The sequence below is a fragment of the Entelurus aequoreus genome, linkage group LG05, assembly GCF_033978785.1.
Source record: "Entelurus aequoreus isolate RoL-2023_Sb linkage group LG05, RoL_Eaeq_v1.1, whole genome shotgun sequence".
Classification (NCBI taxonomy): Eukaryota; Metazoa; Chordata; class Actinopteri; order Syngnathiformes; family Syngnathidae; genus Entelurus; species Entelurus aequoreus.
Window position 1 is genome coordinate 53,908,008 of NC_084735.1, and position 14,813 is coordinate 53,922,820.

At 38.9% G+C, this 14,813-nt stretch overlaps 1 protein-coding gene across 2 annotated transcripts in view; it reads right to left on the reverse strand.

Annotated features, from left to right (window-relative positions):
- uvrag (UV radiation resistance associated gene) overlaps positions 1–14,813 on the reverse strand; it is a 218,797-nt gene that overhangs the window by 14,451 nt on the left and 189,533 nt on the right. For both annotated transcript variants that reach the window (XM_062048387.1, XM_062048386.1), the window contains exon 14: positions 1,204–1,295. In XM_062048387.1, coding sequence (XP_061904371.1) covers positions 1,204–1,295 — 92 coding nt within the window. The remainder of the gene's footprint in view (positions 1–1,203; positions 1,296–14,813) is intronic.

Below are 14,813 nucleotides of genomic sequence, written 5' to 3' on the forward strand. Positions count from 1 at the left end.
TAAACTACTGTCCATTTTATTTTGTCACTACTGAAATGATCGTGTCACCACAGGAGCGACAATACTGCATATGTCATTAACCAAAGGAGGAGCCTTGTAGACATTGAGTTTGAGACCCCTGGACTACAGTATACAAACAAAATCCACAAAAGACCACTGAATAAAGTTGATGAATTAATTGGAGTATTTGATCTTCTACCAACCAACCAGCAAGCATTTAGACCCTAGATTTCATACACTTTTTCATCAATGATTTTCTCCAAAACCATTTATTGAATTTCCATTACCAAAAAAGATTATTTGATCTGAATGGGACCACCGCAAACTAATAATCGTAACACTAATAATGCATTATTATGTACATAATATTGTACTTGCGGTACTAATTGGGCTAAATCTGGGACCTCAACTCCTACATTTTGTGCTACAGTATCTCATGTGTGGCTCGTATGACATTAACCTTCCTTGAATCCCAAGTAAAATTAATCTAAAATGCATGGTGCCTTAAATACACACTTAAAAACATATTTTCACTGTTAAATTCCAACTTATTTAGTCTTTACTTTTTCTCCATTTGAAAAAATCAATTTGGTGGACATTTTGTTTGGATTACTGAAATTAAAGATATCTGTGATTTCCATGACCTTTCAAAAACTTCTGAAAAAAAAGTGTTTTCTGTAACTTTCCGAATAGCTGGAAATTGTCTTTTTTTTTAATTACACGAAGCCTCTCACCCCCATTCTGTCCTAAACACATGCATGAGTCCTTCTATTTAAACCTCTCCACTACCAAGGCAAGACCAACAAGCTGTCAAAGGGCCTTTGAGGACAAGATTGTAGACCTACGCAAGACTGGAATGAACTACAATGTCACCTACAAGAAGCTCGGTGAGAAAGAGACCAAGACAAGATAACAATCACCTGCACTCTGTGTAGTAAATATGAAATGTTAGTCTTAGGTTGTGAACATATTGTACTTATCATGAAGTTATATATGACTGGCATGCGTAGGGTAAGAGGAGACAAACAATATAACTTTTCCAAGCAAAGTACGACGAATTCTATTTTCTTTCTGGAGTTACCTATGTTTATCCTCTTAAGAAACAACGTTGCTCTGCAATGGACATTTTGTTTTCGGATAGTTAAAACAAAATAGATACAGCACCTGAATTTTATGACCAATGCTGAGGTGTCTTTTTCTTACCATTTGACAAGCAAGCCATGTTCAAGAAAGTTCTTCAGGTTGGGCAGTGTTTGCTGCAGGTCTGGGGTGGTCAAGCCATGTTGATATCTGAGCTGTGAGAGAAAAGAAAACACATATTGACATGAACTCTTACCCACCGAGGAAGACATTCCTTCCCAATGACACGTTCCATCTTTCACATCAAACTATGACTTTTCTGCAAACACAATGGACATCCTTCCCTGATAACGCTTGTGTACAGCATTCAGTAAGGGTGTTGGGGGGAGATGTAAGAGGCAACTAAAAACAAATATAGCAGTAACACATCTGGATAGAATGAGAGTAAAGGTGAACATCAGAATATTTTATCTTTCTCCCCAGACTAAGGGAGGTTACAATCGCAGCACAGTCATTTTACCAAAATAAATATTGGGTGTAGAGTTTTGAGGACAAAAAATAATTTGTTCAATTTTGGAATAAGGCTGCAACATAACAAAATGTGGAAATGACCTATCACATTCCAATAATGTAATAACCTATAAGCTAAGTATCCTGCCTTCCTTAAAGGCCTACTGAAACCCACTACTACCGACCACGCAGTCTGATAGTTTATATATCAATGATGAAATCTTAACATTATAACACATGCCAATACGGCCGGGTTAACTTATAAAGTGACATTTTAAATTTGCCGCTAAACTTCCGGTTCGAAACGCCTCTGAGGATGACGTATGCGCGTGACGTAGACCGGGGAACACGGGTATGCCTTCCACATTGAAGCCAATACGAAAAAGCTCTGTTTTCATTTCATAATTCCACAGTATTCTGGACATCTGTGTTCGTGAATCTGTTTCAATCATGTTCATTGCATTATGGAGAAGGAAGCTGAGCAAGCAAAGAAGAAAGTTGTCGGTGCGAAATGGACGTATTTTTCGAACGTAGTCAGCCACAACAGTACACAGCCGGCGCTTCTTTGTTTACATTCCCGAAAGATGCAGTCAAGATGGAAGAACTCAGATAACAGAGACTCTAACCAGGAGGACTTTTGACTTCGATACACAGACGCCTGTAGAGAACTGGGACAACACAGACTCTTACCAGGATTACTTTGATTTGGATGACAAAGACGCAGACGTGCTACTGTGAGTATGCAGCTTTGGCTTCTAAACATTTGATCGCTTGACCGTATGTGCGCAACTTTTTTTTGCGTATGTACGTAACTTTTTTAAAATATATAAGCTTTATGAACCTTGGGTTAGGTGAACGGTCTTTTGGGCTGAGTGATTGTGTGTGTTGATCAGGTGTTTGAATTGTATTGGCGTGTTCTATGGAGCTAGGAGCTAGCATAGGAGCTAGGAGCTAGCATAACACGTACCGTACCGTACGTGCGCGTCACGTACGTAACTTTTTAAAAATATATAAGCTTTATGAACCTTGGGTTAGGTGAACGGTCTTTTGGGCTGAGTGATTGTGTGTGTTGATCAGGTGTTTGAATTGTATTGGCGTGTTCTATGGAGCTAGGAGCTAGCAGAGGAGCTAGGAGCTAGCATAACAAACACGCAGGTGTTTTTATGCAGGATTAATTTGTGGCATGTTAAATATAAGCCTGGTTGTGTTGTGGCTAATAGAGTATATATATGTCTTGTGTTTATTTACTGTTGTAGTCATTCCCAGCTGAATATCAGGTCACCCCCGGCTCTCACAGCATCTTCCCTATCTGAATAGCTTCAACTCCCCACTAGTCCTTCACTTGCACTTTACTCATCCACAAATCTTTCATCCTCGCTCAAATTAATGGGCAAATTGCCGCTTTCTCGGTCCGAATCTCTCTCACTTCATGCGGCCATCATTGTAAACAATAGGGAACTTTGCGTATATGTTCAACTGACTACGTCACGCTACTTCCGGTAGGGGCAAGCCTTTTTTTTATCAGATACCAAAAGTTGCAATCTTTATCGTCGTTGTTCTATACTAAATCCTTTCAGCAAAAATATGGCAATATCAAGAAATGATCAAGTATGACACATAGAATAGATCTGCTATCCCCGTTTAAATAAAAAAAAATCATTTCAGTAGGCCTTTAAGCACACTTGTACACGAAGGCAGTAAGTTCAACACCTTCCGCTCATCAAAACTCTGAACACCAGGTTGACTGATGGAGGCCAGGTTTATTGATAATTGAAAGGGTAAAACTGTAAGACACATACATTGTAAATGTAAATGCATGAATTAAATGAACTTAATAATGTCATATCACAGACCACAGATTATAAAATATTCTATTCGAATTAAATCTAAGTTTAACTTTGTCACACACCACTGTATGTGCTGTTTTAATTACTAATTCCAGTGACTTTCTACTGTTTAAATTGTCTTAAGTGACAGTGCAACAAACGTCCACTAGATGGCGGCAGATGACAACAAATGAAAGTTAGCCGACATGAACAGGTAATGCAATCAGAGATCGTCTAACATCATAAAACACACACATTTCACAGCTAAATATGACTCATTGTGTACTATAAACATTAAATATAGATACATACCAACGATGCCACGAACAGCATAAGATGTGATAGTTGTTTGCTGAGAAACACGAGGAGTGAAGCGGAGTTGTGCGCACCTGTCTGAAATCTTTCCGGAGTCTAAACACGTGACCTATCTGCGGGTTTCTTAAAGGTACAGCTCACTTAACAGAACCAACTGAAATGACTTGGAAATAACACACACTGAATAAAGAATCTTAATAACTGAGGCAGAACACTAAGTCTTTTTTCTAACATGTTGCAATTCTCTGTGTTTTTCTAAAACATAATTTCCAAATTAGAGATCATTAGGTTTTCTTCACATTGTAGACTGATTTGTTCATGAATTTAAGAGCAAATGTTCAACATAACCAAATATGACAAATTAAAGTTACCCTAGACTTAACTGTACCTGCATGATGATATCTCCGGCAGCACTTTACTAAATATATACAAATACAGAGTTTGGTAGCCATTCCGAAAAACATTGGCTTCCAACTTCATTTGACTGCATAAAGTTGGTCACCTTGACAAGATTGGCAAGTTTAGAAAGTCTTGGCTGAACATTTAACAACAACAACAACAAAAAAAACCAAACATGAGACAAGACACGGTTGTTTTGATTAAAAATGGGAATATAATCATATCTATATTGACTTTGAAAGTGTGTGTTCAATTAAACTGTTTCAAGATATAATTTATTCAAAACAACATTTTGAAAAAGAAACCGGCTGAAGGACAGATGCTGTTGTGAAATGTGGGAATTATTTATTGTCTGTGAAGAAAGCTGTGGAGGCTGTCATCACACGGCTCAGTTTGACGTCAGTCATACTGTGCACGTGTAGGTCAAGTACAGGTTAACATATTAACATTGTTTTTGCTGTCTAAAATACACCTAAATACTGTAGTAATATTGTTAGATAGCATCAGAACCTATTGAGGATTAGCAACATATAATGCCAAAAATATTTTCTAAATAGATTGGACATTTTTCCCATTTATTTAATTTTTTTCAGTTTTAATAATTACAAGCTATTCATTAACCTAATGTTTAGAACAACATAATATACGTTTTGAAAGTAACTATGTGAGTGATTACAAATATGGGTTTTGATAAAATGGGTTTTGATGAAATGATAATGTTACCATACAGTACGATATCAAACAGAATTTAAATGGACTTTGATTTAGGTAGCTATTTCATAAAATGTATGGTTTTCTTATTATTATAGCAAAACCTGTCCAATATTGACATTGTGTCTCGCAAACATAAAAAACAAATCAAGTACATTTACAGGAATTGGTAATACACCCCAATTTCACCCCATGCACGGCACTGTGGAGGCCCTGAGTAGCTCCTTCAGCATCAGACTTTTACATCTACAAAGCAAAAAGGAGCGCTACCGCAGGTCCTTCCTACCCGCAGCTAAAATACTTTACAACGCACCTATGTGATTACTGTGATCTTTTTTCTTGGTGTGCAATACGGGTGTTATAATTGGGTTTTTGTTTTATTTTTACCTATACATAGTGCAATCGTTAGTGCACTATGAGTATTATTTATTACCATTTTTTTGTTTTCCATTACATTTTACTTCTGTTACTGTATGTAAAAACTTGTACTGCATCAACATAATTTTCCCCATTGTGGGATGAACAAAAGTCTATAAATCTACCTATGGTATCTATATCTATCTATGTATGGTATCTATATATAATATATATACATATATGTTAGTCAGTGCATCTGGAAAGTATTCACAGCATTCAGCACTCTACAGACAATACCTCATAAAGACATTGTGAAAAGTTAAGTTTTTATTTTTTTGCTAATCAAAAAAAATTCCATGCACATAAGTATTCACAGCCCTTGATAAATACTTTGTTGATGCACCTGTGGCAGCAATTACAGCCTCATTTTGAATAATAGGCTTGGCACACCTGCAGTTTTACCCCATTCCTCTTTGCAGCACTTCTCAAGTATCATCAGATTGGATGGGAAGCGTTGGTTTTCATCCGGGATGTGTCTCAAATGGCCCCCAAAATCATTTTTGGCTCCTTGTTTTTTCTGCATCGGGTAAAAACGGTCTGCGTAATTAGCCTAAATAATGTACGCCTTGTGCCGAGCCCACTCCGCTCTGATTGGTCGACACTCCTGAGGACTTCCTCAATTTGCCTCTTAAATAAAGTTCAATAAAGTTAACAATCCCTCACAACTAAACAAACAGTTTTTTGGCCATTGCTGAACATGCTAACAATGTGTAATTGTTGTACACAGTAGAGCAGCACAAAAAAGTATTATTTCCAAAACAAAACTGGGCAAGGGGCTGACCAAGAGCACTTACATGGGAATGCCCATAACATGTCGAGTGATCCAAAACTGCTTACAGGGCTCACTTCCAAATGCATAAACCTACATTTTTGATGCTTTGGCATAATTTAACAAGACTATCCAACACGGCTTCAACATTTATAAGTCAAAAAAGAGGAAACGCATTATAACGGGGAGTGTTATTTTATTGTAGCTGGAACTTATCGATGTGTTAATACATTCATTTTGATTGCAAATAACTTTGAATGAGTACTATACACACAAACGCACAGATGCAGATCTGAAAATGTGATATGATTTAATCCAGGTTTTACAAGTCATAAAATCAAATGCTCATAAAAAAGTCCTCGAAAATGTCTATGTAGCCATTACAAAAATAGTCCAATAGTCCATTTACATTTTGTGACTTGGATATTAACTAAATATTAGTGATATTGTTATTATACGCGCTAAAGCAGACAAACTATTTATAGCGGTGCCGTGATCCCAATCTTGTGTCTCTATGTTTACATCATCCAGTGCTCTGCTGCTTCCTCGTTTCCTTGCTCCCTGTAAATGTATTCAATCTAGATCATACATCATGCATCTCACCTGGACAGAAGAAGTCTGAGTAGGTATTTCGACAAGTTGGGACACTATGACAGCCATTTAGGATCTGGAACTGCCGAGGAAGACACAAAAAGCGCTTTTTCCCCGGATCCCCAACTCGTTTCTTTGCAAGGATTATGAGACATTTTTCATCTAAATGGGAATATATGAACATCCTAGCAGTCAGCATCCTAACAGCAGAGGACCTTGCACGGTAAGAAATTTTTTATCATGTTTGTTGGCTCTCATGAACTGCACTACGAAGAAATCAGTGATGAAGAAAACAAACAAACGTGATGCAGTTTTGAAACTAATGCACCGCGTACACTTAAAGGCCTACTGAAACCCACTACTACCGACCACGCAGTCTGACAGTTTATATATCAATGATGAAATCTTAACATTGCAACACATGCCAATACGGCCGGGTTAACTTATAAAGTGCAATTTTAAATTTCCCGCTAAACTTCCGGTTGACAACTCCTTTGGATGATGACGTATGCGCGTGACGTAGCCAGTGAAACAGAGGTATGGATCCCCCATTGAAGCCAATACAAAATAGCTCTGTTTTCATCTCATTATTGCACAGTATTCTGGACATCTGTGTTGGTGAATCTGTTGCAATTTGTTCATTGCATTATGGAGAAAGAAGCTGAGCAAGCAAAGAAGAAAGTTGTCGGTGCGAAGCGGAGTATTTTGCGAGGGAAGTCAGCAACACAACACAGCCGGTGTTTAATTGTTTACATTCCCGAAAGATGCAGTCAAGATCGAAGAACTCGGACAACAGAGACTCTTACCAGGAGGACTTTGACTTCGATACACAGACGCCTGTAGAGAACTGGGACAACACAGACTCTTACCAGGATTACTTTGATTTGGATACACAGACGCAGACGCGGTACCGTGAGTACGCAGCTGCGCTTCCAAACATTTGATCGCTTGCCCGTACGTGCGTGTCACGTACGTAACTTTGGGTAAAAATATAAGGTTTATGAACCTTGGGTTAGGTGAACGGTCCTTTGGGCTGAGTGATTGTGTGTGTTGTGCAGGTGTTTGAATTGTATTGGCGGGTTATATGGACGGGAGCTAGGAGCTAGCATAACAAACACCTAGGTGTTTTTATGCGGGATTAATTTGTGGCATATTAAATATAAGCCTGGTTGTGTTGTGGCTAATAGAGTATATAAGTCTTGTGTTTATTTACTGTTGTAGTCATTCCCAGCTGAATATCAGGTCCCACCCGCGCGCTTCCAAACATTTGATCGCTTGCCCGTACGTGCGTGTCATGTACGTAACTTTGGGTAAATATATAAGCTTTATGAACCTTGGGTTAGGTGAACGATCCTTTGGGCTGGTTGTGTTGTGGCTAATAGAGTATATATATGTCTTGTGTTTATTTACTGTTGTAGTCATTCCCAGCTGAATATCAGGTCCCACCCACCTCTCACAGCATCTTCCCTATCTGAATCGCTTCCACTCCCCACTAGTCCTTCACTTGCACTTTCCTCATCCACAAATCTTTCATCCTCGCTCAAATTAATGGGGAAATCGTCGCTTTCTCGGTCCGAATCGCTCTCACTTCTGGCCGCCATCACTATAAACAATAGGGAACTTTGCGGAAATGTTCAACTGACTACGTCACGCTACTTCCGGTAGGGGCAAGGCTTTTTTTGGTCAGATACCAAAAGTTGCGATCTTTATCGTCGTTGTTCTCTACTAAATCCTGTCAGCAAAAATATGGCAATATCGCGAAATGATCAAGTATGACACATAGAATAGATCTGCTATCCCCGTTTAAATAAAAACATTTCATTTCAGTAGGCCTTTAAAATGATCACAATATGTAAATATTAAATATTATTATAAATGTGCCTGTTGCTACATTACATATATACTTACATTATGTATATAAAACCCTAATGGAGGTGTTTGGATGTTATTTTAAGGGCTTTATAGGCAAAATTGAGCGGCTCCCATATGCTCCATTGTAAGCGGACTTTTGATCGAATTTATTTAATATTTAGAATGCATTAAAAAAAATCCACCCGTTGTCATGTCTTTCATAATGATTGTGAACAACAGGCACAATTCCAAAAACAAGTGCAGTTCCCCAAACCCCTAGCCACACCCCACACCACCACACATAGATTTCAGGCTGGGGGGAAACACACAGCCTATCTTATGTTTACACTGGTCCAAGTTCCTCTACACAGGAGCATTCTACTATACTTAAGGACATACTGCAGAAAAGATGATCAAAGATCATTCATATGAGAGCACTCTATTACTTTTAGGAATCCGCTACAAAAATGTTAGGTCCTCTCAAGTTTTGAACTGAATTCGGGGGCCGTCCTGATTTTTTTCCCGGGCTGCCAGTTGAATAGCCCTGGCCTCCAATCTACATCTGATCATGAAGATCACAAAGTAAACCTCATGGCTGTGGACCAGAAAAACACCTGGCTTGCCCTGGAAGCTGTCATTGAGTCCAATGAGCCCCTGATTGACTTCCCTGGGGTTTGTAAAATCTATATGTGCTATTAAACCCCCCAACAGACAGAAGTGTACTGATTATATGTCAATGAATAATTGCACTTGGCATAGGTCAGTCATGAAAAGTTACTGAAAAACCTGATTTAGTGCTGTTATGTTTTAACCTTTTGACACATGAAATTCAACATGGGTATATTTAGAATCCCGGATTCGCCATTTTGCCCATCTGAAAACAGAATAATGTGCTTTGTTAGCGAGGCTCTTCTCATCCTCCTTCAAATCATCAGCAATTAACCTTAAATTGTCTGCAGCCTACATTCGTGTTCTGATCTGAGGTTGATTGACAGTGACACTCGGACGACGATAACATGTTTTGTTAAGTCTTGTACAGAACTCGGCATAAACAAGAATAATGGATGTATGCATGTAGGAATGTGCACTGCTATATGGCAAGTCAATCATTCAAGTCCTCGCGGTCATACCAAATGAGTGCTCCACCACACATCCCAAGTGGGATTCCAAGCAGTGAAGGTGTTGAGACAAAAAGATGTGATCAAACACGAGGAGACCAGATCCGTTTCACTATGTCATCATGTGAAAAAGCCAGTGGGTGTCCCAGCTCCACCCTCTCTCCGACAAGGTCTTCTCACCTTTCAGCTTCCCTCAAAGGGACAGAGGAATTTCTTACCACAATCTGTTAGCCCTTTGACAAAGAATCCTGCGAGCAGCTTGAAAGCGCACTTATGTGAACATACAAACATGCATGGAAACATGCTAGCATTCAATATTAGGATGAATGAAAGGGAAACTCTGAATTACAGGTAGTCTCAATTGGAATGCACCAAAGCATTTTGTGTAATCTGGTCTACCCTTTAACACTCACGAGTCTTTCCCTGGATTCCGTTTTTGTGTACCATATTTGAGTTTGAGTTTGAATTTGAGTTTATTTATATATGATTATTGTAAATCAGGAATTATACAATGATTCTGTGTCAGACTGTGTCCTGAACACATCAACTGCCATGTCGACAACAATACACTCCCTCATGATGCTGCAAAACATTCTGGTTAGCACGTTGGAGTCTGAATTGTACCCCGAGAGTCACTTTGCGGCCAGCATCGATTCAACTCCAACTCTGAACTTAATCTGCTCCATTTGTGGCCAGCAGTTTTTTTTTTTTATTGGTCTTTGGCACGTTGTAAAACTAAAACATTAGACTCAGATCACAACATATTGAAGGAGGATTAAGGCCACGCACAAAATAATAAAAAGGCTGTGTATATTACAACAACTCATGATTTAATTTGATTAAGGTTCTCGGGATGAACATTGGGTTCAGAATGGATTCAACATGATTATCAATTCAAAGCGCATCTGGTATTATATTACTTTGGATATAAATTATAATAAAAACTTTTCAAAACAGGTTACAGAAAACTCCTCTTGGCTGCGGATGTAAATGCACAGCAAGTATGCCCAGAGATGGCCTAAAAATATGTTTTGAAAAAAATCTCACTTAAAAATCGTTATTCGATTCAAAATACGTAAACGTACGAATCGTGATTTGGATGGGAATCATTTTTGAAAAAAGTTGAAACGTTAGCATAGCATGCATATGTTGTTTATCTAACGCAATGCACCCCATATTTTCTGAGCTCACGGACTGGCTTGTGTTCTACTACATTTAGTAGTACATGGTAACTACACTCCCCTCCAAAAAAACAAACAAAACCCACAGATCTTTGAATACATTTTTTTTTATTCTTATTTTCTTTTTTAGGGTATATACTGTATGTTGACTTTGTGCATGAAATATGGAACAATAAAAAGTATTTCCCAACTTGTCGTAGTCCATCCATCCATCCGTCCTCTACCGCTTGTCCCTTTTGGGAACGCGGGGGTGGGGCTGGAGCCTATCTCAGCTGCATTCGGGCGGTAGGCGGGGTACACCCTGGACAAGTCGCCACCTCATCGCAGGGCCAACACAGATAGACGGACAACATTCACACTTACATTCACACACTAGGGCCAAATTAGTGTTGCCAATCAACCTATCCCCAGGTGCATGTCTTTTGAGGTGGGAGGAAGCCGGAGTACCCGGAGGGAACCCACGCAGTCACGGGGAGAACATGCAAACTCCACACAGAAAATCCAGAGCCCAGGATCAAACCCAGGACCTTCGTATTGTGAGGCACATAAACTAACCCCTGTGTATTTGTTTTATTTTTTAGGGTATACAAGTCGACTTTGTGCAATAAATATTGGAACAATAAAAAGTCTTCTCCAACTAGTCTTAGTCTACCAAGGAAAATACATTTCGCACTGTGGCCTATTTCTCCAACAAATCATAGGTTGTAGTGCAAGCACATTTTCTGAGAAAGTTTCGGTGTCGTCAAACTCCATCAAAAATCGGAATCTTTGACTGGGTTTGGAAGTTAAGAGAATATGGGACTGTGCAAAATCTTCCTTCTGAAGGTCTGATGGACACTTATTCTAGTCAGAGGGTGCATGCTAGGACAGAAGAGAACATTGATGCTGTATGTGACACAGTGGAGGAGCTTCCGTGGGGGCAGTGATTTAGTGTGCACCCTGTGTCCCACCCCAAATTTCATCGGCTCTTGGCGTTGTCAGTCAAGCAATTGCAACCCTCTATTCTATCACCAACCAGATTAAAATAATAAAACACATTGTGTTTTTATTATGGCAGAACTATGTTAAAAAAAAGTGGGCCTTTAATCAAATGTTTTGCAAACAGGATGTGACAGGGGACGACTGCAGGTAAGACACTCCCACGGAGTTTGCGTACATTGTGATTGAAGTGTTGCAGCCTCAGGTTAAGAATAGGGTGACTGCGGGACAGTCATGCATTTTCAATACTTTTCACACATACCGCAAATTGAGACATCCTGCATTGCTAACGGTCGGCCTCTCGTTTCGAAATGTGTGTTTTGTATGGGTAATTTTGCACTTATTAAGTGGAAGGCACAGTGTGAAGAAAGCAGTGAGGGGCGGGCTGCCTAGGCATGTCAATCAAACTACTACGCGGACGACCACATAATATGCAAATCAGGTCAGTATGGCATTAGCGTGTGGAGCACGAGATTTAGCAATGGAAAAAAGTGATACAATCACTATCTGTACAGCTAAAAAAGTAAATGCAGCTCGTCAAAGACTGACAAACCATATATTTCTGGGTGAGTGTGGTAAAATTTTGAGTGAAATTTGCTCCAGTCATTTATCCATTTCACATGCAGGTGAATATGACGTGAAGCTGCCATGCGAGGCTCACAAAAAATGTGTTGCTCAAAAGGGAGCTTCCCAATCTATGCATACGTTCTTTCTAAAACACAAACACTATTCAAACACAGATAAAGTAAGGGCTGCTGAACTGCTGTGAAACACTCCGTCATGTTTCATGGACAAAACTTAGAAATAAAAAATAGCCAGGTGCTGAAACAGCATTAATTTTGGTAATATGGACAAAACTGAAAAAACATTTTATTTATAAGTTGTTTTTTTCCGGGCCATTTTTTTTTTGTATTTTAGGTTTTATTAAATATTTTATATAGTGCTTTTACTTGGCATTGTCCAGTGATGCAGATAATTTTCTAATGCCTTTTAATGTAGTTAATCTATGTAAGCTGACTGAGTTTTATTTTGTTCAAATATTCAGCCTATTTAGCCAACTACAGTACATGTATCTTAAATTAAACTTCTACCTGAATATGTGCTTTAGTAGAACAAACACTTAATTTTAATGTTTGGAATTTTACCTGCTGTAATGCAGTTTTCTACCAGTACAATTTCAATTAAGATAGTTGAGACTTATTTGTTAAAGTTCCCTTCTGTAATGCTTTGAATTACAGGGAAATATTTATACCTGGAACATAATATCTGCAATGTTTTTTAAGAAACAGCTTTTTTCTTCAGATTTTTTTTTTTAATTCTAGTTTCAAGCTCTGTATTGACATTCTACACTGTAAAGCTCAAATAATGAATCAGGAGAATACTGTACATAGTCCCAGACTAAATTGGAAACTATTTCACTTAATAGACATATCTCCAACAGGAGAAGCAGTTTCATTCATTTGCTTTATTAGTTATAACATCAATGTGCATGAGAGTTTCATGCATTTTGAATTTTTTTTACTTTTTCACATGAACGGCTTTTGGCTACAAAAACTAATTTGGCATTTTAGATAGGTACATATAAATTTAGATTTTCCTTGTGATTCATGTATCCAGCCGCAAAACACCTGAGCCTTCCAATGCAATATACACACAGTTTTCTTTCATGTTTTCAACACAGTCTATTACAGTTTCTAAATTTGTCATTTTATTGAACTTTGCCCAGTATTTCTAACTTGTGTTCAGGTTGGTCCTGTGGGCAAGACTGTGCCGTCATCTGGTCAGGCATTGAGGTCTAGTCTGAGCCATCAATGGTTTCTGTGTTTTTTTGGTGGTTTTTACATCATTCCATGGTTAGCTGGGCTTTAAAAGAGTTCCTACGGTCCACTTATTTCTGTCTTGAGTCGCTTTTGATCAAATTTGACACTGGTTGTAGCTTTGGTGTCTCAGACATATGTTCACTTGCTGTCGAAAGAAACTGAAGCCCACTGCCTGAGCGCCGTATTATATTGGAGTTCTGGATTCCAAGGTTGATTCCTGATAGCCTTAGCTTGAAAACAATAAGTCCACTGTATGTTTTTATCTTTGCAAATACACAGACATAGTATTTTATTTGGTTTACATGGTTAGAAGAGGTGCAAGAAACAAGATGAAGTGAGAATGGACAAATGTGTGTGTGTGTCTAAAACACACGTTAGGGTCATTTTCGGTTTTATTGGACAATGCCCAAACTACTGCGCCAAGGAGGGCCAGCGAGGAGCACAAAAGCACATCTGCAGAGGGACCATCAAGAGAGAACATGCTAGACTTTGTAGGGAATGGTCTTCTCTCCAGCGCCGTTATTGCTACTGTGTGTACTTACTCCATTTGTAAAATAAATTGTTAATCTGCAATTCTAGTCCCCTCACCTTATTCAGAAAAGCCATTAGAAACAAAATATAATTGTGCCCTTTAATTGGGGAGTTTTGAACATAAGCAACGGAATGCCTTGCAGAAAGAAAAGTGCAATCTTAGAGAAAGCGCTTAGAAAAGACTAGATCTGATCAATCTAAGGCCCTGTCTACATCAATCCGGATAACTCCGTAAACGAATTAGCTCTGTATGGACTCATTAATCGTTTATAAACAGAGTTCGGAGAGGAAATGACGTCAGGGAAAGAACGCGCCACAGCCAGCTTCATAACAACCGGTTTCCACTCGGAGGTAACCACTACAAAGATGGAGGCGAATCATCCAGACATGTCTGTCTTTCTCCTTCTTCTACATGTACAGACGATTGGAGAAATCACACATGGATACCTTAAGAGAAAGAAACGCTTAATTGCAGCTAATTTGGATACAACACATCTCAGACAGCAACATAGCAATGTAGAGCAACGGTTTTAGATAAGGCCTGGAAAAACGGCAGCCTGGTGGGATATGTTTGTCAACGAGTGTGTTGTGCCAGAAGAATGGCAAGAGAACTTTCGAATGTCCAGGTCAGCTGTGATTCTACTTAGCGGAAAACTTTGTCCATTTGTCAAAGGGGAGACAACAAGAAGGCGGGCTCCCGTGGATATGATAAAAAA